Source organism: Haemorhous mexicanus, chromosome 10, assembly GCF_027477595.1.
Source record: "Haemorhous mexicanus isolate bHaeMex1 chromosome 10, bHaeMex1.pri, whole genome shotgun sequence".
Taxonomy (NCBI): Eukaryota; Metazoa; Chordata; class Aves; order Passeriformes; family Fringillidae; genus Haemorhous; species Haemorhous mexicanus.
Genome location: NC_082350.1, coordinates 25,719,689 through 25,747,399, shown reverse-complemented (window position 1 = coordinate 25,747,399; position 27,711 = coordinate 25,719,689). Strand labels below are relative to the sequence as shown.

At 48.7% G+C, this 27,711-nt stretch overlaps 1 protein-coding gene across 1 annotated transcript in view; it reads right to left on the bottom strand.

The window, feature by feature from the left end:
* Positions 1-1,936: 1,936 nt before the first annotated feature.
* The window catches only part of PLCH1 (phospholipase C eta 1), a 46,401-nt gene continuing 20,626 nt past the window's right edge, over positions 1,937-27,711 (bottom strand). The window contains exons 4-22 of the mRNA XM_059855892.1: positions 26,864-26,993; positions 25,175-25,345; positions 23,233-23,326; positions 21,828-22,031; positions 20,604-20,724; positions 19,545-19,716; positions 17,946-18,053; positions 17,217-17,378; positions 16,058-16,129; positions 13,200-13,294; positions 12,489-12,586; positions 10,453-10,632; positions 10,253-10,360; positions 9,582-9,706; positions 9,064-9,148; positions 8,423-8,569; positions 7,939-8,018; positions 5,716-6,076; positions 1,937-4,946 (exon numbers count right to left, since the gene is read on the bottom strand). Of these exons, the coding sequence (XP_059711875.1) occupies positions 2,941-4,946; positions 5,716-6,076; positions 7,939-8,018; positions 8,423-8,569; positions 9,064-9,148; positions 9,582-9,706; positions 10,253-10,360; positions 10,453-10,632; positions 12,489-12,586; positions 13,200-13,294; positions 16,058-16,129; positions 17,217-17,378; positions 17,946-18,053; positions 19,545-19,716; positions 20,604-20,724; positions 21,828-22,031; positions 23,233-23,326; positions 25,175-25,345; positions 26,864-26,993 (4,519 nt within the window). The 3' untranslated portion in view covers positions 1,937-2,940. The remainder of the gene's footprint in view (positions 4,947-5,715; positions 6,077-7,938; positions 8,019-8,422; positions 8,570-9,063; positions 9,149-9,581; positions 9,707-10,252; positions 10,361-10,452; positions 10,633-12,488; positions 12,587-13,199; positions 13,295-16,057; positions 16,130-17,216; positions 17,379-17,945; positions 18,054-19,544; positions 19,717-20,603; positions 20,725-21,827; positions 22,032-23,232; positions 23,327-25,174; positions 25,346-26,863; positions 26,994-27,711) is intronic.

The window sequence follows — 27,711 nt, the reverse complement described above, 5'->3', positions numbered from 1 at the left end:
GAAATTCAATTTGTTTCTCCTCCTGCATGTCTAAGCAGATCTGTAATCAGTGTAATCACTGGGCCACTGTCTCATGTGACTGAGGGTCCTGCATGATTTCCCCTGTTGCAAAAAGGAACAGCATTAAAATCTTATCAAAACAAATCCAAATGAGCATCGGTCCAAGAACAAAATTGACCCAACATGCTCCTGGGTGAAAACCTGGCTGTTCTTTCACAAAATGTTTTATTCTTACATACCTTAATCTTACTGAAGATGTGAACAGGAAACTCAGGATGAAAGCCCTCCTCCCAAAGAGTCAGAACAGGGGCTCCTGGGCAGGAGTGAGGGATGTGGAATGGCTCCCAACACCTGGAACATTCTGTACAACTGTTTAAAGCAGGGGCTGTTGATATTCCAGTAAACAATCATATAAATGTAACTGGACACTCTTCCTGGCTTTGAATTAGAAAATATATAATTTCTCAAAAGTAATATTCCAAACCCATCTGTTCTCTGCAGATTCTTGAACAGCTTAATTTATGCCTTCTGTCATGAATTAGCAAAGCAATTTAAGCCTGCTAAGCCAGGATGTGAGCCACTAGCCTTTACTAGGCTGAAGTGATTGTTTATTTCTGCACCAAAAAAGTCTAGATGGATGTTCAACAAGCTCCAGCCTTGTTCAGACAGTTTAATTAATTTTGGGGGAGAACTAAAATTGAATGGCCATCTCGATGTCTGAACTGCAGACTGCTGGTCTGTCTCAGCCAGAAGTGTAAAACCCCTGGCTCTGTACAGTGCTGCTGGACCCACACAGCAGATGTTCCCAGAGTTTCAAGGCTGAATTTCTGAACTCAGCATCCCTTCAGTTCATGATCCAGGGCACAAAGCTGGAGAAGGAGGCATTTGCAGTTTTCCCAAAGTGCCCCATTTCCACAGAGTTTTGGAGCTGCTGCACAGAGTATGTCACCCCCAGGCTGGATTTTCTGGGACCCCAAATTGCTGCTGCAGCACCACTTCACAGTGACACAAACATTTCTGACCCACAGTGTCCCACACCAGCTGGGGGCTGGCATCACCAGTACTCACCAGTAACACACACCACCTGGGCACGGCAGGATCAGCAGGGTGGTTCAGGTACCCCAGGACACTTCATGGCAGGAACATCCCCACAGGAGCAGCTGGATTGGCAGCAGGTACATTTGTTTGTATTGCTTCCACTCCATGAAAGAAAATTAAGCTTGTTCATTAAAACTAAAAACTGAAGAAATATTTTTTATACATATATATATAAAGGCTGATGTGTATTTGGCTTCAGCTGCACTACAGAAACCCTGCCCTGCTCCATTAGGCAAATGTCACTGTCACACAAAGAACTGTCCCCATCTGGATTAACCTCCAAAATTAAGAGAAGAGTGTAAGAGATTATGTGGTAGACACTGCTGCAATAATCTACCCTGACCTCCTGCAAGCACCACACAATTTTTCTAAATTAATTCCAATTAAAGCAAGTTTTTTCAGCTCCCACAACGGAGATCTTCTCATTTGCTTCCTTACAAGGCACTTTTGCTAGGCCTCAGTCACACCTCCCAAACTGCACCCTGGCTATGAGAAATCCAGGTCCAAAGCTTAAGGGATTAATCCAGTGTCTGGTTCTGGTCCTCCATGGAAAAATGCTTTTTGCTTAGAAAATCCACTGTTCTGTGCCAAGTGATACCACAGCCACTCTCCTGTGTTAGAGCCTGAGTGGAACAGTCACACAAACTCAAGTGTGGCTCCTGATCCAGAAGGGAGACCAGAGCTCAGCTGCCACCTCCAGCCAAGAACCACCCTGTGAAATGAAGGATCTTCCCTCCTTGCATCTCCTGCCAAGACAGATGAGTGCAGCCACTAACTGCTGCTGAATTCAGCACCTATCTATTTGGATAGATTTTTTTTCCAGAAAACATGTAACCAATTGCTTAAAAATCTATTTTAATGACGTTTTCAAGAATAATTATACTCTGCATTACAAAAGAAAGAGGTAAAAGGTACGTCTTTGACATATCAGAAAAACTTACAGCAAAGGCATAGAGTATCTTCCAACCAAAATAAAGCTATATTGTTCCCTACAGGGAAGCTTTAGGTGTCTGAGATTCCTTCACCCAATTCACTTTCAGCCTTCATAGAAAAAGTTGAACAGTCAAAATAGTCACTCTACCACGTCAGTTTAAATATTCCACTGACTGTCGACAATTTAGCAATAAAATTACAAATATACAGAAAATGGATCTACTGTGCCGAAGCTACTCACACAACCAACAGCAAAAATACATAACAAAATAAGCAGAAATTAAGCGTTTTCATTCATAAAAGCAGAATTACTCCCACATTCCACTCTGTCCCAAATCAACACAGCAACCAAAAAGGAAGACAACTGTTGTCACACTTTGTAGAGAGGGCAGAAGACAAATCTACACAGGACTCACAAATCTGGACTAACCCTAATTCTACAAACCATTTGCTGCAGACTCACAGTTCATACATGAAAACACATAAAATTTATAGTAACAGTTCAGAACAAGTGATGCTAATGAAGGGTTGCTGCCTGTTGGGCAGAACAAGCCCCAGTCCAGCATTCCAGACACCACAGTGCTTTGGAGAATCCTCACAAAAGGCCAAAAGTGATCACCAAAAGTGTTTTTCCAAGCAGGCGGACAAGACATAAGGAAACCAGTATTGCCTTCAGTGCAACGTCAGGCTTTGGAGCACGGCACGACAGACACAGAATGCTACAAACGCACACGGGCTCCGTCAGCACCCCGAGGGATGGCGGCCGGCTCCTGCTTCCCTCAGCCCTGGCGGGAAGGGGCACGCTAAGCCAGCCCTGACTCCCTGCCATTACACTGCGCTCAGAAACACCCGCGGGCTCCGAGCAGCTCCTCGGCACCGTCCCTGCCGAGCGGCAGTCCGGGGCCGGGCCTAGAGCCGGAGCAGGAAATAGATCTCGGGCTGCTCCTGGGCGCCGGGCGGCAGCGGCAGCTCCCCGCAGCCGTGCTGCAGCGCGGAGCAGGCGCCCTCGGGCACGCCGCGCCGCTCGCCGGGGCAGCCGTGCAGGTAGCGGCCGATGCAGGAGCCGGTGGAGTGCCGGTTGGCGGCGAGCGGCGGCCCCGGGGCCTTGCTGCGCAGCACCACCCCGGGCACGGCGCTGCCGCCGCACGGCCGCGGCTTGCCCGCCGCCTCCTGCCGCTCCCGGGCGCGGCTGGCGATGTTCCGCACCCGGCTCTGGCTGCGGGACGACAGCTTCCTCACCAGGGCCCGCGGGCAGTCCTCGTCCGGCTGCCTGGGGCACAGCGGCTCCCGGCCGTCCTCCTGCTCCGGGGACAGCAGCCTCCGCAGCTGCTCCGTCAGCGCGTCCGTCGAGTGCGGCCGCACGCCCTGCATGGCGGCCACCTTCCTGTCCCTCAGGCCCGAGGAGATGAAGCTCCTGCTGATGTACTGATACTTACTCTCAAAGTTGCACGAAATGTCCTCCGAGGTCAGGTCTCCCAGACTCTTGGACTTGCAGGGGCTGCTCTGCTGGATGGCCGGGTGTGTGGGGAAGGGCAGAGCGCCAGGGCGCAGGGGGCAGGCTGAGCTGGCCCGGGGGGCACACGCCGCAGCCTTGTGCTTCTCCGAGGGCTGCTGCCACCAAAGCCCGGCGCTCTCACACGCGGGGAGAGCCAGCTGGCTCCCCGCAGCCCCGCAGTCCTCGGAGCGGTGCCAGGCAGCGGCACAGAGCGCAGCGGTGGAGCTGCTCCCAGAGGTCCTGTCACCGCCGTGCCCGGTGTCCTGCTTCTGCCGCAGGCTGACGGGAGAGGCCAGCTGGCTCATGTCCTCCCGTCTGTACTCGCGGGCGGTCACCAGCAGGTCCTGGCAGTCCCCATCCACCTCCAGCAGGCTGCTGCTGTCCGAGTGCTCCCCAGGGACAGGGTGCCCCAGCGCCTCCTCAAAGATGAGGCTGTTGGACCCAGAGGAGCTGGCAGGCTCGGGGGCTTCCCACCTTGGTCCAGACTTTGTAGCACAATTCCTTTTGGGATTTGTGTTTAGCAAAGAGAGGGATGAAGGACAAGAAGAGCTGGGCAAGTTACCTTCTAGACTGTTTAATGTTTTCTTGCAAACTAATGCCCTGTAGCTCTTACATTCAGAAGCTGGAGATGCCTCATGGAGAACTGTGTATGTGGGATACTCTGCATCCTCCAGGCTGGAGAACAAAGAGGATTTGTTGGATTTTGTGGGAGTGAAGTCGTGCCTACAGGGGCTGCTCGGGACTGCATTCCCCACCCTGGGGGTCTGGCTGCTGCTGCCGTGGGGGCTGGAGACAGGGGGAAGGGGAGTTTGGTCATCTGTGCCATCAAGCTGCCCAATGAGAGTGGACACAGCGCTGTCCAGCTCGCTCTCAGTCGAGAGAGAGACTTCATCAATGAGGTGAGAAATGTCACTGTCCTGCAGGGCCATCATGGAGTGACAGTCGGGAGAGCACAGGGCAGAAGAAGGGGAAAGAGGTGCTGCAGTGCTTTTCTTTGTGTCACATTTGTGATTCTCCACCTCTGCGTTCTGAGAAACAGAAGTCCCCATGAGACTGATCTTCCCTTCCTTAGATCCTTTTGTGTCATCTTCCTTTTTACTGTCTGCACAGTTTTTGTGGTGTAATTTTTCTGTGAGAAGTTCAGAGTCAGAGTCTTGTGTTAGGGGGACAGTTCCATCAGAAAGATTATTCTCCTGGCAATCCACAAGGTGATTTGCTTGAGCTACACCATTCGCAAAAACCAAATGTTCAGGTTGCTCCTGTAGAGGTGGTACTAAACAGTCAGCTGTAGAATCCCTCTGGTCATTCTCCTTCTTGAACTGAGGTGCTAAATTTGAAGCATTTGACTTTTGCTCTGAACGTGGAAAACCCAATTCTTTCAAGCTTGTTTCCTTCTCATTTGTATTGTCATTACTGTTGGCTAAATTAAATGAGAAACATATTAGTGGCATACAAGACTCTGCTCTATCAACAGCAGTTTTGTCCTTAGACAGACAAATGGAGAACGCAAAACTAGGTACAGTTGTGACAGAACTTAATCATGGGGTTGTGCAGGTTTAGTACAAATTATCTGAGTGACATGAATAAATGGAAAAGTACAACTGCAGGCACTTCATTGAGATTTCCTTGGAATGTCAATTACATCAGGCAGGTGATGTAATATTTGTTGTAAGTAATGTTAATGAGGTACCACATCATAGCTTGCACGTGGCATTACCTTCAGCTGTGTTCCTAGTCACATTTGTACTATAAAGAAGCGTGGCAATAAAGACAGAACAAAACAGCTCTGTTAAAACACACAACACTTGAAAACAAGATGCATGCTTCAAGCTGAGTCAAAAGCATCGAGTAGATGGACTCCAGACTGGTTTATACAAGTGGTTACTGCAAAGTGTTACAGTACAAGGATTTTGTTTGGATCTTCTACCAGCAGGCAGCATTCGCAGGGGCAAGGGTTTGAATTCCTCGAAAAACACATATTGGATGTTTTCTCCACAAATCCTCTTGTCTTTCTATGCCAGATTTGAGCTCTGTGACTCACTCCTTTGGAGATTTAATGAAGCAGGGACTATAGAAGTAAACTTGGTGTAACAGATACTGGTTTTAATGATTGCTAGAAATCAGGTACTCTTGGAAGAAGCGAGGGGAGCCCTGACCATTCACCAAAAGTAATTTTGGAAGCATCTTACCAGACGTGTTGTCCTCTCGCTTGGCCTCCTGGGCAGTGTCCTCTGCTGGGCAGGGCAGCTCTACCATGAGGAACCTGTCCACGGGCATGGACGCAGGGCGCGCCTGCGAGGCGCGGTTCGGCCGCCGGAGCACCCCCTCCTTGTCCTTCAGGTCTGTTGGCTCGGAGGCGCTGTCCTTCATCTCAGCAGCCTCCAGGAAGCCCATCTTGCTCTTCTTCCTGCCCTTGGCCGGGGCGCTGGCCGTGCGCCGCAGGATGCGCTCGCCGATGGAGCGCTTGCGCACGTGGTGCCCGCCGGCCTCGGCCGTGCCCGCCTTGGGCGCCTTGGAGAACAGCCCTCGGAGCCCCATCAGCTGCTTGCTCTGCAGGGACAGAACAGCACAGCCTGGCCTGAGCTCACGCTCGCTCGCAGGGCCAAGAGCTGCTCTCACAGTGCTTATGAGCGATGGCGACAAAGTTCAAAACGCAGCAAAGCAAAAATTCACACCAAGCCACTCACAGCTACTCTGAGCAAGGAGCTCCCAGCACAGCTCTCCATGGATTCATGCATGCCTGCCTTTCTCCTCATTAGGAGGGCAGCCTGCCACAGCTACCAGAGAGCTTTGCTCAGTCTCCTAATGGGACTTGACAAGGCTCTAGAAGTGCTCGGCAGTGACAGGCTGCACGTTAACGTGGAGGTTTCTATGCATGGGTTCCATCAAAGCAATAGTCAGATGTTTCAGAGCCTGCATGGAGAATGGTTCCAGTTTGGCAGTTGCAGATCATGCGATTGGGAACCACTGGCAAGTGTGTGCCCAGCAAGTGCAAAGTGCATGCTCAATGAGCTCTACCTTTGTGGCTCCTAGAAAGTGCATTATTGTGTAACTGGGATTGAGGATTAAAGGGCTCCACTGAAAGGCAAAAAGAAATGCAAATCCATTTGGCTAATGTTTTCAAGACTGCCACACAAGCAAATAAGGTAACAGTACATCAGCTGTAAACAGAACCACTCTACAGCAAACCACTTAAAGCCATTTCTTAGTTTAATGTGTGTCCCCCAGGAACTGAGCAGATCTCCTCCTCAGCCTAAGAGAAACAGCAGTGCAGCCCATCATTGATTCAGAGCAGCATCAGGGGAACAGACCCAGGGACAGCAATGGAATCCCAGAGGGTGTCCCCTCCTGCTCCGCTTGTCTTCCCTCTGGAGTTACACTGCTGGTCTTCTTGAGCATATTTGTTCTTACAAGGGCAGCAGCCAAACAGGCCCCTGCAGACCATCCCCAAGGGATGTGATCTCCCAGAGATGCCCAGATGTGCACATACCAATACATGAGATCCCATCCCGTGATCCAAGGGGATCAGGGAGGAGAAAGGAAGTGGAGCTGGGAGGGGATCTGGACAAGAGCAAACCTCAGCCCTGGGCCCTTCTCCCTGCTGTTCTCTCTCTGTTCCCCTGAGCTCTCTGTGGGTGCTGCACAACTTTGGGTTCATGTTTGTCGTTCTCTGCATCCTTTCAGAAGGCACAAAGACTGAGGGCTGAGTGTCCTCTGCAGTCTCATACCTCACAAAGGTCAGGGTTTTGTGTTTATCTTTGTTTCTTAAATCACTGCCAAGGTGCTATTTTACTTTAGCATTCTGCTGAACATGGCCTTAATTTCTTTGTGCTGCTAATCTCCAGATGGAAACAGCTAAGGAAGGCAGCTGAAAACACAGAAAAAGCACTGTGCTTTCACTTTCACTTTAAAATCATTCTAAAATTAGCAAACTTGCAGAAAAGCAAAATCTATGCACTAAAACCTAAAAATAAATTAAGTTAATTTAAATTAATAAAATTAGCCAACTTGCAGAAAAGCTAAATCTATGCACTAAAACCTAAAAATAAATTAGGTTAATTTAAATTAATAAAATTAGCTGCTAAAAATAGCTTGTCAAATATTATGTTCTGGTGCAGCTACAGTTCTCAAGATCTACTTGCAAAATAAGATCAGTTTAGCACACTGAAGAAATGTACCTCCTGTACCTAGACAGGATAATTGTTAGGTGCTAACAGTAAGAACATCTGCAAGTATGTGCACAGCAAAAGTGGAGTCATGGTATGGTGAAGTCTCCTTGCTGATGTCCTGCAAGGAAACCCCCCACACCCTCTGATCCTCCTGGGCACTCCAGCACAAATCCTGGGAGGTCCTGGGCTACATTTAAATCTGTTTTTATCAGAAGGAAGATGTAAATTTCCAGCTGTACCCACCTTTCCATAGGTCTCATTAATGATTATATGAACAAATATGGAAGCTTCTGTCAGTCCTTCTAAATACACGTGGCGATAGCCTGGGGAAACAGAAATAGGAATATTTCCACACAAACCTCCACCAAGAACCAGCAGCTTCCATTTTATGCCCAGCTAGCAATGACTGTCTATAGAAGTGATGTATACACAGGAAGCCACCTGGTGCCTTTAGTAAACTTCTCTGGTGTCCCCACAGGTTTTCTGAGCCCCAGTACAAATTACATCCAAGTTATAAAAAACACACCAGCAGTAATTTCTAAAAGCACAGACAAGCAAACTCCTTTGAGGAATGGTGCATAAGGCACCCTAAGAGAACAGAAGACTTGTCCAAGCTTCACATGAAGTCACAGAGATAAAGATTTATAAAATCTATCATCTCATGCTGGTAACGTCCTCCTTGGGTTTGAGGGTGGCTTTGCACGCCCAGGAGAACAGGGGCACTCACCAGGCACGAGGCTGCTGAAGGCCACAGTTCTCTGCCCCACGAAGTCTCTCCCGATGGGATCGTGGTCCCAGACGAGGAACCGCACCAGGGCGATCTCGGGCATGTGGATGGTGAAGGTGAGGGTCTCCTCCCACACAGGATTGAACCCTGCAGGGCAAAAGGACACACTGTGGGAAGCAAGGCCAGAGCGAGTGCTTGCCTCAGTTCCAGGAGGCACAGGACACAAGGACACAGCAGCAGCAATGACAATTCCATCATGTCAGTCATTAGATGGGACAGATCTGCCTCTAGGATTGTTCTAAAAACAAAATGGGTCTGCCTGGGAGCTGGCAGGGATACCCAGGCAAGCCCTGAGACAGATACAGATAGATACAGATAGATTTGAACCTCTGCATAAAGGAGATTTAAGAACAATTTGGTTAAAAGACAATGTGGGGAACAACTCCTGCCCTTCACCTCTAACTTGTTTGTCTCCACACCAGAAATTCTGTCTGGGAAGCAGAAATAATTTGTTAAAATACAATCATTTGATTTCATCAGGTAAGATGCTTTGTGATTTAGAAAGCAATAACAGACACTAATTCATTTACACTTATTTAATATTTTACTCTAAGAGGAAGAAATCACTTAGATTATCTTACCGTTGTCATCCACCACCCTGGTCTGATCTTTACAGCAGTCAACAGGTAACCCAATAATCTCCACCTCAACAAAGGGATCTATTATCTGTTTTTCAAAAACACAAGATTTTAAAAGCAAGCCAGCCATACAAATGAAGGTGAATTTTTAAAAAATAATGGAGAGAGTTGATTTAAATTCATATGACAATTCAAATCCTTTGATTGACATGAATTTTCAAGCAGCACTATCATGGGAATTGGTTCCATGAAGTCCATGTTGATGTATGGTTTGCATCAAGAGCTATGGACAGCTGTGACTAATTTTCATAAAAGTCACCCTTTAAAATACAAACCAAATCACTTCTTAAACATCACGAGTAGGATACAGGCTGGGGGAAGTGTAGCATGTGGTGACCAAACGCTTGACAATATCTGAAATTTACTGTATTTGAATAAGGAGAAGGTTTGAGTGCTGTCTGTCACTGCCTGTCACTGCAGGAGCTCCCCTGGAAGCGTCTGCTGGCACCAGAGCATCTCACCTCTCCTCTGTCCCCCAGCATTGAGTCAGGAGGCTTGGGGAGCTGCTGCCCACTGATGATCTTCAGAATCAGCTGCTTCTTAGGACTGGCAGGAAGTGGATCAGCAGAGTAGGGGTTGAATGTGCCTGAAAGATGGCAAGAATGAGATTTTAAGGAAAAAGATACACAGAATAAATATCACCCCCCCAAGACACATACAGACAGACTAATTCAGTCAGAAATGAGAAACTATGAGTACAGAGCAGCTGCTCAGTAATTTTAAAATTCTCTTTCTCTTTCTTACAACCTTTTCTGAGGGGAGAACCCCTCGGTTTTGTGATTCCAAGGCAGAGCTAGACCAAGCCCTGGATACTTGCTCCTGGGCCACTGCAGAGCTTGCTCTACTTTCCTGCAGCTAGTCAACCTAGGACCCCTTTTTCTTCTTTTAAACTCATGTTAGTAAGGCAAAGACCTCAAAATACACACACACACACACACACACACAGATAGATAGATAGATACGGATACAATCACAGTAAGAGACTGCACACAGGTACAAGTCTCAGAGCTATGAGTGCTTGGAAATATGAAAGATTCTAGATTTGTTTGCACTTTTCTTTCTTGTGCCTTCACTGTGAGGGACACTTTGTGAAAGGCCAGGCAGCTACAGTGCTAACTACACTGAACCTTACCTTTGCACATCTGCTGAGGTTTGAGGACATAACCACAGTTGCCATTTACCCTGAATTTTGCTTCATTTAACTGCATCACACGTCCCTCAGACTGGTAGTTTAGTGCCACTGAAAGAGAGAAGTGAGGTGCCATTAATAAAGATAATATTACTTGGCACATACACACAGAAAGGGAAGGAAGCCTTTCATGCAGCTCCTACCTAACTGGCAGCCCACATTCCAGTAAGGAACAGGGTTGAAGTTGCTGGAGTCGATCCGGTAGGCTGAGGGATAGACCCTGGTCAGCTGCCTCTGGTTGTAAAGCATGAACTGCTCAGCCTTCTGCTGCACTGCCTGGTGGGCTCTGGTCTCACTGAACGACAGCACGTTCCCTGTGGAGCCTGTGTGCCATGGTACAACCAACAGACAGGTGACAAACAGTCCCAGGGCACGGGGCCTGAGCCCAGACCTCATTACCCGGGTATTCATCAAGGGCAACATGAGATTTAGTCCAGTGTTCCAGGATGGATTGTCCTGTCTTACACAAATCATGCACCCTGGGTAACTGCAGGGCACCAGCTCCCCCTTCCAGGAGGCTCCGTTGTTCTCCCCTCACTCGAAAGGAAAGCCAAGTGAGAGCTCCAGCTGAAGAGCCCAAGCTCAAGATCTCCAGCTGGGACCTCTCCTCCTGCAGACCCCCAGATGTGACAGCTCCAGGGAACCTGCAGCAAAATCCTCTGCTGGCAGCAGGGCCAGAGGAGTCACTGCCAGGGAGGGAGTGCCCTGCTGGGCTCTGGCACAGGGGGCACTTACAGCAGCACTCAGCCCCCCCTCTCACAGGTGACAGGGGACATGCCAGCCCTGTGCCACCCTAACAGCAGCACTCAGCCCCTCCCTCTCACAGGTGACAGGGGACGTGCCAGCCCTGTGCCACTCTAACAGCAGCACTCAGCCCCCCCCTCACAGGTGACAGGGGACATGCCAGCCCTGTGCCACCCTAACAGCAGCACTCAGCCCCTCCTCTCACAGGTGGCAGGGGACGTGCCAGCCCTGTGCCACCCTAACAGCAGCACTCAGCCCCTCCTCTCACAGGTGACAGGGGACATGCCAGCCCTGTGCCACCCTAACAGCAGCACTCAGCCCCTCCTCTCACAGGTGGCAGGGGACGTGCCAGCCCTGTGCCACCCTAACAGCAGCACTCAGCCCCTCCTCTCACAGGTGACAGGGGACGTGCCAGCCCTGTGCCACCCTAACAGCAGCACTCAGCCCCTCCTCTCACAGGTGACAGGGGACGTGCCAGCCCTGTGCCACCCTAACAGCAGCACTCAGCCCCTCCTCTCACAGGTGACAGGGGACATGCCAGCCCTGTGCCACCCTAACAGCAGCACTCAGCCCCTCCTCTCACAGGTGACAGGGGACGTGCCAGCCCTGTGCCAGCCCTGTGCCAGCCCTGTGCCACCCTAACAGCAGCACTCAGCCCCTCCCTCTCACAGGTGACAGGGGACGTGCCAGCCCTGTGCCACCCTAACAGCAGCACTCAGCCCCTCCTCTCACAGGTGACAGGGGACGTGCCAGCCCTGTGCCACCCTAACAGCAGCACTCAGCCCCTCCTCTCACAGGTGACAGGGGACGTGCCAGCCCTGTGCCACCCTAACAGCAGCACTCAGCCCCTCCTCTCACAGGTGACAGGGGACGTGCCAGCCCTGTGCCACCCTAACAGCAGCACTCAGCCCCTCCTCTCACAGGTGACAGGGGACATGCCAGCCCTGTGCCACCCTAACAGCAGCACTCAGCCCCTCCTCTCACAGGTGACAGGGGACGTGCCAGCCCTGTGCCACTCTAACAGCAGCACTCAGCCCCTCCTCTCACAGGTGACAGGGGACATGCCAGCCCTGTGCCACCCTAACAGCAGCACTCAGCCCCTCCTCTCACAGGTGACAGGGGATGTGCCAGCCCTGTGCCAGCCCTGTGCCAGCCCTGTGCCAGCCTAACAGCAGCACTCAGCCCCTCCTCTCACAGGTGGCAGGGGACGTGCCAGCCCTGTGCCACCCTAACAGCAGCACTCAGCCCCTCCCTCTCACAGGTGGCAGGGGACGTGCCAGCCCTGTGCCACTCTAACAGCAGCACTCAGCCCCCCCTCTCACAGGTGACAGGGGACGTGCCAGCCCTGTGCCACCCTAACAGCAGCACTCAGCCCCTCCTCTCACAGGTGACAGGGGACGTGCCAGCCCTGTGCCAGCCCTGTGCCAGCCCGTACCATCATCCACGATGTCCTGGGCTGCCACGGAGTTGGTGTACACCACCAGGTCAGACAGGGCCCGGCACAGCTTCACTGTTTTCCTGCGGCGGGCAAGCCTGCTGGGGGAAAGCAAACAAAAACGGGCACTTGCAGGATTGAAGGTGTATTTCAATCCCCTTTCTGTTCTTTTCAACAAAAGGAAATGAATTGTGAGCAGGGAACCCTGTGAGGCAAACTTCCTTGGAGAGGGTTCTGGGATGACTGCCCCCCTCTACCTCCACAGCCCATCCACACAAACAACATTTTTCATTTAAAACACAATGAAATAGCTGCACCATGGCTTTTCTAGACAAAACCAAGGAGCACTTCAGTGAGAGCAGACACATTCTCAGTGGCACTTTTTTGATTGGTTTTTTTCCATTCTCAGATGCAATAAAGTTGCCTGGGCTGTGATGCACGTTCTGTAACCTGCACAGTTTGCTCTGTTTGCAGCAGGTGAAACAGTGCCTGGCACCTTTCTATGAGCAGTGGCACTGTCACACTTCTGTGCAGTTAATTGCTGCTTGCAGCCTGTGACAGGTGACACAGCCAAAACACCGGGCTGACAGCTGTCACGTGTGACAGACATATCACACGTGACACACAGACACAGGGGACCTGCTCTGGGCACAGCCTCACATGCTGATGGCACAGAACAGCCCTGGCTTTACCTGAGGGGCTCCAGCTCACCTGTGGGGCTGCCCTGGCTCCTTGCCTGGAGGGTGCTGCTGGCCATCCTCATCATCCGAGGCACTGTGGGCTTTGGCTGCTGCCTTTGCAGCTCTCTGTGGGGAAAGAGCCAGGCAGGGTCAGTCACTGGGGGCTCCCTTGCTGTGGCTGGGGCTTGGCAGGAGGCTGAGCTGGGCTCTGCAGCCCCTGGGGCTGGGCCGGCAGAGTTTTCCTGCTGTGGAGGAGGAAAGGCAGCACAGAGCACACTGCACCCATGGCAGGGATTCCAGCTGTGGCCACGAGCAGCTCTGGGTGCTGCCAGGCCCCAGGGTGTTATTTCTGTGTGCTGCCAGCCCAGCCAGGCCTCAGGGTGTTATTTCTGCCAATGGTCTGCCCAGCACAGGCCACTCTGTGCTCTGCACCTGCCCTGCTCCCTCCCAACACCAGAGGACAACACTGCTCCCCTGGCTCCAGGGCACTGCTCCTGCTGAAATCCCAGTGGGTTGTGTCCTGTTTAACAAACAGCAACACACAACAGCGTCTAAATATACAGAGCACTGCTTATGCCCACCTGTGCCTCTCCCCAGTGCAGAAAATTAAACATATTCATTAGTGAAGGTGTGAACAGAGTCTGGGCAAAATGTTCAAACATCCTCTTCCTGCTCCATTTTGAGCCACGTACAAATATTCAAGTGATTCTAAATTACTACACTATTACTACACTAAAATATCTATGATGAAAAAGATTAAAACCTCAAAATCCCCTTTTTTATAAGCACCTATGATTTAACAGTTTCCAATTTCAACATTACATCTTTTGTAATGCTAAACACAGCTTCAAGTGAGAGTCACTTAATCCCCTTCTCATCAAGAGGTAATTAATATAACTGAGAGCTCTTTATCCTTTTGCACAGGGCTCCCTGAGCACAGATTTGTTTCCTCCCCTTGTCATACACCCTACTGGACATAATTCAGTTTGCTGTCTTTGGTGCTGACATGAAGCTGACTATATTGGAAATCATTTGCATGGTTCTCTTTGGAGTCTGCAGGTCTGCACTGAGCATGTTCCATGCAGTTAACTTTCAGGAATTGCTAGCTTTAGTGTCTTTGTACCTCCCCAGTAGTTTTTAAAGAGTTTATTCATTTGGTACAAGAGCTGACTAAAAATGTCATGTGTCAATATTTTTGGGTGGGTAATTCTGTATCTGCAAAAATATCAATAGTAACCAGTCTTCCCAGGCATCCCTTCAGCTGGAAAGGCATCAGGGAGCAGTTACAGGATATCTCTGTTGCCTCAGTCTACAATACAATCACACTTGTTTTTTTTTTAAATCTATATATAATTTTTTTCACCACAGATAAATTGAACGGGCTTTCCAAACCTGCTACATCCATTAGGCTAACTAGCTGAAGTAATTAAATTATTGACAGACTGTCCAGCCCTCAGCAGAACCAGCAGATTCCAGTGGCTGACATCTGCCTGTGACACCTCATTCCCAGCACTGTGTGGCCAGCAGCAAGCACAGGGTGCCAGGGGCAGTGCCCACTCTCAGGGAGCACAGCAAGCACAGGGTGCCAGGGGCAGTGCCCACTCTCAGGGAGCACAGCAAGCACAGGGTGCCAGGGGCAGTGCCCACTCTCAGGGAGCACAGCAAGCACAGGGTGCCAGGGGCAGTGCCCACTCTCAGGGAGCACAGCAAGCACAGGGTGCCAGGGGCAGTGCCCACTCTCAGGGAGCACAGCAAGCACAGGGTGCCAGGGGCAGTGCCCACTCTCAGGGAGCACAGGTACCCGTGAGGGGGAGCATGCACTGAGCTGAAGGTGCTGAAGGAAACACAAGCACTGTAACTGATGCAAGCTTGGAACTGAAGTGTAAATATGAGCCCTGGTACTGTCTGCTTAGGGAATTTGATGGCTCCTAGCTGGCTTCAGGGCAGATGGACTGGTGGCTGATTAAGTTCTTTGAAATGTCTGCTAATCATAAAAAACTGCTCAGATTCTCAGTCCCAAAGCTCAGTGCAGCCCTCACTGTGGAGAGCAGAGTCTGGCAGGCTGGGGCAGAGGGCTGCTGGTGGCACAGGGGCTGACTGGGCTGCAGAGCTGCCTCTCTGCTCAGTCACCCACTGCAGCTCCCACTGACTGCAGCAGGAAGGGAGCTGGCAGCTGCAGCAGCTCAGGCTGAGGCTGTAAATCCAAGCTCAGGGTGGGAGTGTGGCACTAGGGGAGCCAGATGAAGGGGCACATTTGTCAGGATATGGGAACAGGAGGAAATGTGGGCACTGTCCCCTGTGGGGGCTGCTCTGTGCCCAGCTGTGAAATGAGAGCTCTCAGCTCCTGCCTGGGCCAGTGGAGACACCACTGAGGAGCAGCAGAGGAGGCAATCCGACCCTGCAGCTGCAAAAACATAAGCAGGACATGAAAACCAGGAGGAGATCAGGCAGAGCACATCTGCACAGAGCAGGAGCCCAGAGCCAGCACTCAGCCACAGCAGCCCCTGAGAGCAGGGACAGTCCCAGCACGGCCCTGCTCCCAGGCTGGGACACAGCAAAACTGGGCCCTGACTGAACCAGGCACTCTGGAAAACAAGGTATGCCAAGACATTTGTCTCTGCTGCTCTTCTGCTGAGGCAAGTTTGGTCAGAAAATCAGCAATTCCACAGCATGAGTAAAGATGATCTTGTAGCCACGTGAGAAGTTTTTGTTCATCTTAAAGGTTCTCACTCTTCTGAACAGATAAGGACACCAAGTGTAATCACACAGGCTCCCTCCTCGCTGCCCCCACGCCCCCCACGCTTCTCTGGAGCAGTAAAACATTGCCAGGGTCTCTGGAATGCTGCCAGTCCTAGAACAGCAACCTCAGTTCTCATTTATTTCACTCACCTTGTGTTTACCAAAGTTCCCCATTAATGATCGACCATGAGACTTTTTTCCACCTTCTTTTGTGTCCAAGTTCTGTGCAGAAAAGTGTAATAAAAAGCATAACTAAATACCTTCAGAAATGTCTTTAAAGAGTCTGCTACAGTCTCCAAAAGGCATCATTTCAACCTGATACAAGTTCCTCTATGTCACCCTGGCTCACTATTAGGAAAGTAAAATTATTGCAAATGAGACAAAGTGAGTTAAAGTCTGATCTGTGAACAAATTGAAATCCAAAATCTCATTACAGAACTTTTCTAATTTCTTTGTACACTTCACAGTTAGAATCATCTAACTGTAAAGAAAAATACTAACATTAGCACTCAAGACAACAACAAACCATGTAGAAAAGCAGTCTAGCAAACCCAGGCAAATAACAACAAACCAAGACGTCTGAGTGTTCTTGAAAGCAGCCACAAAGGGAAAAGGGAGAGGAAAAAGAATCTCCTAGCAGATAAATGTGGACTTCTCATAGGCAGCCTGCAGGCTGAGTTCCACATTCCCAGCCATGCCCCCAGACATCAGCTGGATAACTCCTGGCAGCATCTCACTTCTTCTGTCAGGAACACACAGCCCTTCATCTTCTGAAGAGCAAAACAAAACTGAAGAATATTCCCCCAGCATTTCAGCTGGGTGAGTGTTTCAGTGCTGTGAACTGCAGCTATTCCCTGTTCAGGGCTGAGCTGGACTCACGTTGGGTTTTCATGATGAGGGCACTGGGGGCCCAGCAAAACCAATATCCTGTGTTCAGAGATTGGCTCAGAGCTCAGGCTGGAAGTCTCTCTAACATGTAGAAAGGATCTTTAGCAGATTTTTACTTCTTTTAATAGCAATTATTTGGGAAAAATTGAAGGCAGACCAGTAATGAAGAAAAAATGACCAGTAAAAAAACCAGGAAAATATCTGCTCCCTTCCTGGTCCATCAATTACACAGTAACTCCCAGAAAAGAGCTCTGTGACACTGGCTCCAGAGCAGGCACATCTCCACAGAAGATTCACTCTCTATTTAATGTCCCTGGAGTTTGCATCCAGCTCCCCAGTTCCTGCTCTCTGATCTGAAACAGTCTGCAGCACACTGCACTGTGCAGTCCCCACAGGGGCTGTGAAGGGAGAGCCCACGTACCTGCTTCAGGTTCACACTGAAGCTCTGGTGAGTTGCCTTCAGCAGGGCCCTCACAGTGAAGCTGTCAGGATCCTCTTTGTCCCTGATTTGGGATTCTTTCAGCAGAGACTCCAGTTTTGTCCGTATGAAAGATTCCACCTGGTGCTGAGTTGCGCCGTTGCTCTGAAAGACACCAGGACACCCAGCTCAGGTAGGTGTTTGTGTCCATCCCAGTGCACACTGAGGGTCACACAGTGCTCCCATTTCCTTCCCTCTGCAAGAGGACTCTTTGCACAATCCTGCCTGATTCTGCCCTTTCTACCTGTGCCTTTCACTGCCATTCCCTTTTCCCCAGAGCCCTCCCAGCTCAGCTCACTGTCCCCCCACAGATCTCCAGGACTTGGCCATGGGCTCTCTCTGCCTCACAGCTATCACAAGAACCCCCTTCTCTTTCAGAAGAGCATGAATTCCCAGCTAATGCACTTACAAACACCCCAAGCATTAGATTCCTGCTCCAAACAGTGAAAAAAGGAAGTGATTTCTGTTAGTCATCCAGACTATACAGACTCAAACCAGTCTCTTACATAAGGCACTTAAAGTAAAAATGAGTCCTGTAGAACAGCATGAACCTGACACAGGAATTAAAACTTAGGAATGAAAAACTCTGCTAACAAGTGTAAGTAGGACATGGAGTGTGCATGTAAGAAGTGCAGAGCTGTCACACTCTGGGAACTGACTGTGTGCACATACAAAGCAGGGCTTTAACTTGCAGTCGTCCTCAATTTCATCAGCACTGTCCTCTTCTGAAACCTCTCCTTCCTCAGCATCTGCTCCAAGGCTGCAGGGCAACTTCTTACCCTGAAATGAGGAAAAAACACCCCCAATAAATGTGGTCAGTGTTAGTTAGTGCACCCAGTCTGCTCCTCTTGCTTCACCATCTGCTCCTAAGTAAATCACCTACTAAACTTCTGTGATATTGCTCCTGTGCACAGAAATGTTCTCAGCCTACCTGCTTCATCAGTGGGAGACAGGAATGACACTCAAGATTTCTGCAGAAATGCAGAGGATTGATTTTTAGGCTGCATTTTGAAAATGATAATGCTGCTGCTAATGAGTGGGTCAAATTCACTTCATGCTGGTACCTTTACACTGGCTTTAATCCCTGAGTGTTACTAGAATGACTCTTTATATACACTTACAAGATGAAAATTATGCCGTTATTTGAAATTGTTTTCCTAGTGAATCAATACTGCCTTTCAAAGGAAAATATATAAAAAGAGCAAAAACAATAGCAAAAAGATGAGAAGCTGGCTTACTTCTCAACAAGGTACTGATTCCTAAATCTGATTTTATCCTTTCCAACAGAGCTGCTTAAATTGAGCAGGGGATGGGAGACAGGGCTTTGTGCAGGGATCCTGTGATGCTCGAGATAGAATTTCTCATTCTGAAAGCAGCTCAGCTCCACAGCAGTCTGCACCCACAGGGCTCCAGCAGTGAGAGCTGGAGGATCACACTGAAATGACAGCCTCAGACGTGCTGAAAAGGCAGCCCAGAAGTTCAGGTAAGAGCCCAGAGCACCCGGCCTCTCCTGGCTTTAGTGCAGTGCCATGGGATTTCTGCAGCAGTGACGTTCCACATGATTTCCTGTGGATCCCTCAAACACCAGCCCCACGTGTTTGCACAGCTCATTAACCAGCAGCTCCAGAAAACTGATGCAGTGAAATGCAAAATCATGGCTGAGCACTCAAAGGGCTCCTAATTTAGGGTCAGCTCTGTACTGTGCACTGCAGCATGTTCAAACTAACATCAGACAAATTGAGAATCCCTGCAGCCAGACTGATGCCAAGGACAGGGGGAAAGCCAGAGGATCCTGAGAGTTCACACCGAAGTAATTGCCCCACTATGTCCAAGTAAATTAGAGAATCTAATAGGGCAGAACTCTATTAATCATCCTCCCAAAGGTCTGCTTTGTGCTTCTTCCCTGTTCTATCCATCCTGGCCTTTGGAATTCCTTTCAGAGCAAATCTGTTTGGAGTGAGAGGCTCACACAATTAATCCTGCACAGAGCTCCAGGGCCTCCTCCAGCTCCTCCTGAGCTGCTCTTCTCCCATAAACACAGCAGATGAACCATGAACAGAGTTCCATCCCATGAACTACAGCTCCCAGCTGGAGAGGGGAAAGGCAGGAAAGCTTCACTTTTCTATCACTCCAAAGTACTTTGTCCAAGGAAAGACTGTCAGATAATGTTTAGATGCTAAAGGGATATGAAGTGGTCCTCCAAAGAAAACCTACAATAAATATCACAAGCTGACTTTTGTGGCAGTCTGAACATGCCCAGCAGCAAGTTACCTTCACAAGGATTTTCCCTTTTAAATCCTGAGGGCTGGGAAGCTGTCTGGGATCTCCAGTGCTCACAGATGACAAGTCCAGTTTGTCACCAAAAATCTCCTTCAGGTACTGGGCGATCTTCTTTTGCTGTTGAATACTGCAGTGGTTTTCAATGGACAGGATCACTGGAAACCTGGAAACAAAGCCCCAGACACTCTCAGAGCTGTGTGTGCAGAGACAACACCTGCATTCTTACCACCCACCTGGGAATGGAACAGCCAAGTTCTTCCACAGATTGGCCCCACTGTTTTCTAAACTCTTGGCAGCGCCAGGGTTCTATAAAAAGGAAGCCCACACTAACCCCAACCAAATAATGAAAACCACCTCCTTTAGTTTTGAAAGTACCACCTTGTACTTCTCATCAATAACTTCAAACTTTTGGGCTTGGTTGGTTTTTTCCCCACAAATCCATTGTTGGGTGCTTTTTATTTAAATAAAGAAAAGGAAGTATTTTCCTTTTATTCTCTTTAAACTACTTAAAATTCTTGACACCCACTCATGATTTGAGACTACTCTGTGTGTGTGTGTGTATATATGGGTAAGGCCCACAGTTTTCATAACAAACAGTTATAAAGCACCGTGGCAAATGAAACAGATTCAGAACAGTGCCTCACACCTCAGTATCTCCTCAAACTACACATGACAGCTTTTCAATTTTTCTGCTGAAATAAAGTATTTTCCGTAGGTAGAGAACATCACAGTATCGATTTTTCAGGAGAATTTCCCTGTGGATGTGAGTGGGAAGTTCTTTTGAAAGATAATCAGCACCAGCAGACTGTCCAAAGCCTTACTGAGTTTAAGAGCACAGAAAGGTTCAACTTAGGCAGAACTCTCTCCCTCAGTTGGCGGGAAGAGCTTGTGCAGCTGAACAATAAACACAACACGGGCAATAAACAGGGGAACAGAATCTGCCCTGATGTGTTTAAAGGAATATCTGCACTTCCTGGGCTTGATGGTTGCTTTCAGTGTGGGATTAACTACAGAAAACAGGTGTAGCTGCAAGCCTGGCTCCACACTTACTCGTTTTTGATGAAGGCATATTTATTGATGGTTTCTGCCACGTCCCGGAAGAGGATTTTGGAAGTCAGGGTGTAGCCATGGTGCACCACTGGCTCCCCATCTGGGCCATCCCAGCAATCCACTGTTAAGACCAGAAAAGTCTCACATTAAGAGATGCCCCCAGCCTCATCCATTCCTGTGCTCCTGCTGCCAGCAGAGCTCACCTGCTCAACCATGCAGGTTCACTCCACCTCTTGGCACCTCTCATTCCATCTCCCCCAACCTGCCAGCTGAGCTCACACAAACAGGACAGTTTTCTCCTAGGTCAGATGAGATTTCTGCATCCTAGAACTGTTTTTCCCCTTGTATTAATTTGAGGGTTTTTTCTCATATATAAAACTACAAAGGTATAGCTGTTTACAGCTACCTGGGGAATGCAGTTTTTGCTTCTGAAGACAAACTATTTTAAAAGAACTTATCTTTTCCCATTCCCAATTTAACTTGAAGCTTTTTAACTAACTGTATGAAGAGCAGCATCAAATGCAGCACATGCAGAATGGACCAGCATAAGAATGCTTTTCCTAATGAATGCCTGAACCCTGAATTTGTACCAATCTTGTCACTGCTGCTGCCTCTACAGGCAGTTAAACTTCCCAAGGAGAGAGCTGCAGAGCTAGTCCCTGGGCTCTGAAGTAGCTGCAATAGCTTTGAGGTGGAGGAAAATAACACTGCTGAGTGTTCTTGGGAGCAGTTCTGCAGAAGGCAATCACCCAGTTTTCTCAGGTTCATTTTCTCTAATTAATTTTTAAATAGAGATTAACAATATTTTTTTCCAGATGACCTTTTGTAATGCTAGTCATAAAAAATTAATGTTGAGTCTAACTTTGCCAAAAGACTTTATTTATTTCTGGAAAAGAAAAATACTAATATAAAACCACTAATGTTTAGTTATTATTTAAACCATGCAGAGCTTAAACAAGAATCCAGTGTGATCCCCACATTTCCCCATGGCAGGGGGTTGGAGCTGGATGATCTTTAGAACCCTCCCAACCATTCTGTGATTCTCTGGTGCCCGTGACGCTTGCCCAAGGTGATCATTCCCAACAGAAAAATCCAGTTTGGAGTGGTCAGAAAGTGCTGCAGTGCCTGAGGCAGCCCAGCATCACTGCTGGGAGTGTGGCCCTGAGCCCGTGGCTGGTGGAGCCCCCGTGCAGCCCCCATGCAGCCAGCCCCCATGCAGCGCACCTTCGACGCAGCGGCAGCCGGCCTGCAGCACGCGCGCGTACATCTCGGCCCGTGACTGCGAGAGCAGCTGGTCCCCGCTCAGGTAGGTGTTGTGGGACGAGGCGATGAAGTAGTGGCACAGGGGCTGCTGCATGTCCTGGTGCACCTGGCGGTGCAGCGGGTTGGACACCTCGCACGCCGGGCTGCGCATGAAGCTGGTGAAGCCTGCGGGCACAGGGACGCGTCAGGGCGGGGAGAACGCTCCGAACCCCTCCCAGAGCTGAGGGCCTGACAGTGGCTCTGCGCTCCAGGGCACAGTGGAGGCCACCCTGGCTCAGACACAAATGCCTTTTTCAGCAGGGCTCCTCGGTGGCACTCCGTGCTGGGAATGGCCCTGAGCACGGATGGGGGCACGCAAGGCAGCAGCTGCCCAAAGCAGAACCGTGGATCAGCAGGGCACTGACCCATCGTCTTCATGTCACAATTTTCTTTTTCCTGCAAGTTTATTCAAGAAGATGGTACTTCATTTATAACCCTCTAAACAGAGCAGCACTGAACAGAGAAATTTTTAAAAATACCTCCTTTAAGAATGAAACACGTAAAATGTTTGCGAAGGATGGTGCAAACAATACCAGCCCCGAAAGCAGCTCAGAGATAAAAGCAGCTGCAGCAGCAGGTTGAGAGGAGCAGGAATGCTTGCAGAAATATTAAGTGTCACAGCTTGTTTGTTTTACTTTCCTTTTTTCAGTTTGAGTGCAGCGCCCTGGGTCACATCAGAAGCTTGTTGAAGGGAGGCCATACCCAGGATTTAAATACCATGTGGAGGAAAATTCCTACTTCCCCCTCCCCAAATCACCGTGTACATTATGCTGCTCCACAGAAGCTTCCTCCTGGGCAAAGGAGCACAACATGGCTTTTAATCTATTTCATCTCAGCTCTGAGGCTGATCTGATACTAAATTGGATTCTGAATAAACATACAATTTACAAGTGCTTTCACAAGCAAGGGGAATCAGATATTAAAACCCAATGAAAATGCAACTATCTATACTTTATTTCACAGAAGCCTAAGGGAGTGCAGGATCCCAGATCCCCAGAGCCAAGGCAGAATGAACACTTTGCTTTCATTACCCCACTGGGAGCAGGCTGTAGATGAACTGCATGGTACAGGAGAGTTTTGTAAGAGTGAGCAATAAATCCCCACAGCCTCAGGCATCCAGCCCCACTCCTGAGGACGGCTGTGATGGATGGCTGAGAGCTGCTGCCTCACCACACCTACTCACATCTCCCCCCTGACTCACAAAACACACCCACACTCCTGACTGCTGATCCAGGGACAGCAAAAGCCTCACCAAAACACCATCAAAGCACTTCCACTCCACTGCAGCATGGCAAGAGAAAACTCACTCTGGAACCAAAACTTTTACCTTCAATCCCAAGAACATTTTGCTTCTTGTTTTCTTCTGACACTTCAAACTTCTGTATGATGTCCAGACAATATTCTGGTGTCACATTATTCATCTGCACAAAAACAACAGTGGAGGTACACTCATTTTTAACATCACCAGCATGTGAAAATCTACTTAACTTGGAGGAGACAAACAGGAGTGACAGGTAGCCATCAATTAAAACCTGTCATTTTAGTCTCAAGATTAAAATTAGCTGTTTAGCAGCTTTAATAGTTGTACTGGCCAATACTGCTGAAATGAGAACTATGACATTATATTCTTTAATATAATCTTCTTAGACATGCAAAAAGATTTGGCAGGCTTGGATTTCATTTTCATGCGTTTTCCACTCCTATGATTTCATTACTTCCAAGGGAGTTCACTGTGATACACAGGCTAGGAGAAATAATTACATTCTGAAATGAAAAACAGCAGCTTTTCTGAAACAAATAGGAATTTTGTCAACAGCTTCAGCTAGGCCACAGCTGAGGTTCTAACTGATTTGTGGGGCACTTACGAGTAGACACTTATATTTCCTTCAGAACTAAAGGAAAGGAGTAGCTCCCATCTCATCTTTCCTCAGTGCCTTGAGTTGTAGAGAACCAAAGGGAGGATGAGGACTGGGTGGATTTCACTTCTCCACTACCAACATCACACAAGACAATACTGGCTCTCAAACCTCTGGCACCTTTCTTGTGCTGTCATCCTGTTCACTGTTTGTACTGTCCCAGCTAAGCCAACCATCCTGAGAGGCTGCAGGAATTACTCAGGATAATAAAAAAGAACAATTCAGTAGAAAAAATAACTGATTATCCTTGCTCATGTTGGTGTTTGGTTGCAAACACTGCTCAGAGCAGGCCCTGTTCTGGTACAAGCTGGCTCAAATTAACTTTTCCTTTATCCCCCATGGCTCCTCGCTGGCCCAGTGTGGGGCTCTCATGTGCTTGAGGAATGGAAATGTCTAATCTAGTCCAAAGCTGCATCTGCTGGGGAAAAGCCCACACAATTGTGCTTTTTTAATTGTAGCTTGAGAAGTGACGACTTTGGCCATTCATTTTTTGTTGCACTTTAGAGTACTCCACTAAAAATAATATGGGGTGTTCTCCTTAACAGGGAGTTCTCCTAAAAAAGAAGCCAGTTTAGCAAGCTAACAAAAACCCCAACCCACTTTTGTTCTGTCCTCAGGCTGCAGAGTGTTCCATATCTTGCCAAATGAGTAGCAGATGGAGCAGAACAGACTGTCCACAGATTTCCAAGCATGCAGACGACAGCAGAACCAAGATGCTGTTTGGGTGAGGGCACTGGGGAGCTGCCTCCTGGCTGGGAGCACAATCAGCTCTTGGGGCAATGCTGCCCTGCCCCAGGGCATTGCTGGCACTGGGAACATTCAATCTCCCTGACCTCCCAATGCTGGGCACTGGGAAGGGGCACAGGGGTGCAAGGTGCCTCCAGCCTGCCCAGCCAAGAGGTTCAGCTGCACGAGCTGCTGGTTTCACTCCTTGTGCTTTGCTGCTGGAGCAGAGCTGAGCAGAGCAGCTCCCCAGACAGCTCTGCCCACGCTGAGCTCTCAGGAGGGCACACAGAGCACTGAGAGGATGCAGAATGCCAGACCTGAAGGTCAGCTCCAGGCTTCTGCTGCATCAGCAGGTCCTTCATGTCCTTGTGCACCCCAAAGGCAGCTCCCCCACCTCTGACACGTGTTCCTCTTCCTGCCCCAGGTCCCTGAGCACCCTCTCACACCACTATCCTGGGCACTTCAAAAATCATCCAGAGCAGCTCAAAACCAATAAAACCTTCAGAACTCTCTTCTGTCACATCTGTGCTTTGCCCTCTGCCCCAAGTTAATATTTTCCATAAAATCCTTTCCCTACACTTGAATGTAAGTGCATGGCCATAGACATGGGTGCAGATATTGCCCTACCTTCTGTTCCACCCTCAGAAAGTGGGCCAGCTCCTCAGCAGTGAGATGATCCTTCTTGTCACTGTAGCTTAGGAGCAGCAGGTAGAGATCTCGACGCAGGGACATCATCTTGTAAAACACTGAGAATTCTTCAAAGTTCAGGGTTCCTTGGTTCTCATCTGTGTCTGCCTCCTAAGAGGTAATGACACTCAGGTAAACATGCTCAGCACAGGAGAAATCAGGGAATAAAACAGAGCGGGACTTGTGTACACCAACAGAAAGGTAGTAAACTCTAGTCTGCGAGACTGTTCAGACACAAATTCTAACAGGCTAAAATAACTGCAAAATTATATCACCATCTCTGGGGTTTTTGGTGAAAACAGTTACTAAACTAAAGCCACAGATTCCCCATGAAACTCTAATTTCCTTATTTAATTTCATATTTACTTCCCTCAGAAAGAGGCTCACCCTGGGCTTTATTCTGATCTCTTGCCCTCCTGTATGCCCTGCAGCTATCCTGGATTAAAACACAGCAAGAGGCATAACAATATCACCCAAGGCTTCCCCCACAACAGTCTGATATCTTAAAACATTCAGGACAATATCAAGAGTCTTAAATGCACATTATTTAATCTGCAGCACTCTCAGCCCCAGCAGCACTCTGCAGAGGTGCCAACTCTGCAGCAGCACTGACATTCCCCAGGAAAACATACACCCAGCATCTCCAGGCTTGATTTGCAGTTTCTCCTCAGAGGTAGGAAGAGAAGAAAACAGTACTTAGCACACACTAATACAAGTTTTTTCCTGTGAACATCTGCCTAAGAGGATTGCTTTGGATTTTCAAAACAAAGAATATATTCTGGAGAATGGCTGGCAGGCACTGTGTGGGTCTCCATGCAGAAAAGGAGATGCAAACTCCTATCACAGCAAGTAGCTGAGAGGAAAGGAATTCTCAGCTAAATGGTGTTGAATGGGATTTTAAATCATTTTAGATCTATTATGTACCTTAAATGACATTCATAATTTGTGGGAACGAGTACAACCCAAATTAATCTCTGCAACACCACCCCAGCAGTTTCCAGGTCTTTAGGAGTAACTCCAGACTCCAAAGATGTATCTCTAATGGGAATTTTATGCCACAGAAGATTCTTCAGCTTTCCCATGTTTTACAGCAAACCAGCTTTGAGCTGGTACTGGTTCAGAAAAGTGATGACATATTTTGCTCTCCATTATGTCCTTGGTTTATCTTTCCTTTCCTGCAGTAAACACAAGGACTGGTGGAAAATGGGAGCTGTTTTCAGACAACAGAAGTAAAAAATTGATTCTAAATCAATCAAATTTGAATGGCTAAATATGAGGAAGTCTTTAAAGAAAACCTAATTACTTGCATAAAGCCAGTTTCTATTAAATAATTTTCTATAAAGGAAATGAAAGAAACATTTCAGTAGCGACAGAGTGACTTCATTGTCCATCAATGCCAGCACTGAACAGTTCAGCTCACAGAGCTGAAACCAAAAATGCAGCAGAAACAGTAACATTGGTAACTTTTCTGTGTGCTTCGTGTCATTTAAACAACATTCTGATGTCTACAAAAAGGTAGGACTTTGAAAAAGCCTGTGGGTGCTGTGTTTTTGGTCCCAAGCTGCAGATGCTGCCCTGGCTGTGCCCAGAAATGGATCTTAGCTGGCCCCTGGTGGCCCAGGCACGGACCTGGAACATCTGCCGGACCTTCCTGCGGGGCAGGCTGACGTTCAGCTTGTGCATCAGCTGGTGGATCTCCTCGATGTTCAGCAGCCCGTCCCCGTTCTTGTCAGCCTCCTCGAAGGTCTGCTTCACCCAGCTGCCAGCGTGTCAAGGACAGGCACACAGGGCTTCTCCCCACGGACAGGCTCAGGAAAGAACCCCTTTGCCCCTGCCCTTACTACAGCTCAGCCAAATGCTTAAAACCAGAACTGCTTTATGGCAGCTATTCACAGCTCAGTTCACAACTCCAGCCCCTCTGCACTCCCATTTCTGGTGCTGGTTCCTCCTCTGAAAACGTGCTCCAAAATTTTTCAATATTGCTGGGCTTACTCTAGGATCTTCTTTCACCTGTCCCTTCATTCTACCTGAGTTTCACTTCCCAACAGCACCTTTCACCCCCTCCTTGCACAAATATCCCTCAGCACCTCCTGCTGAGTTCCTGCAGTAGCTGGGAGTGGGACAGGGCCATTCTGTATGCAGTCTCCCAGCTGCCACACTGGATAAAACAAACAGGACTTGCAGTGATGTTTCACCAGGAGAGAAGATAGAGCAGACAGGAGCAGCTCAGAAAAGCCATGGTTAAATACAGCAAGCTGAGGACAGGTGCAACAGAGCATGCAATACAACCCCAATGGACCTGTGCCTGCTGTGAATCAGAATCAAACACGGGAGATATAAATTAAAAATACCTGAAAGATGTATATTCTCCAGGAGTACCACTGGAGATTTCCATGAGGCAGAAGAACAGACAGGTTACAATTTTAATTAAGATGGCCTTGGGGTTTGGTTTTAGGGGGAAGAGTGTTCTTTGCGTA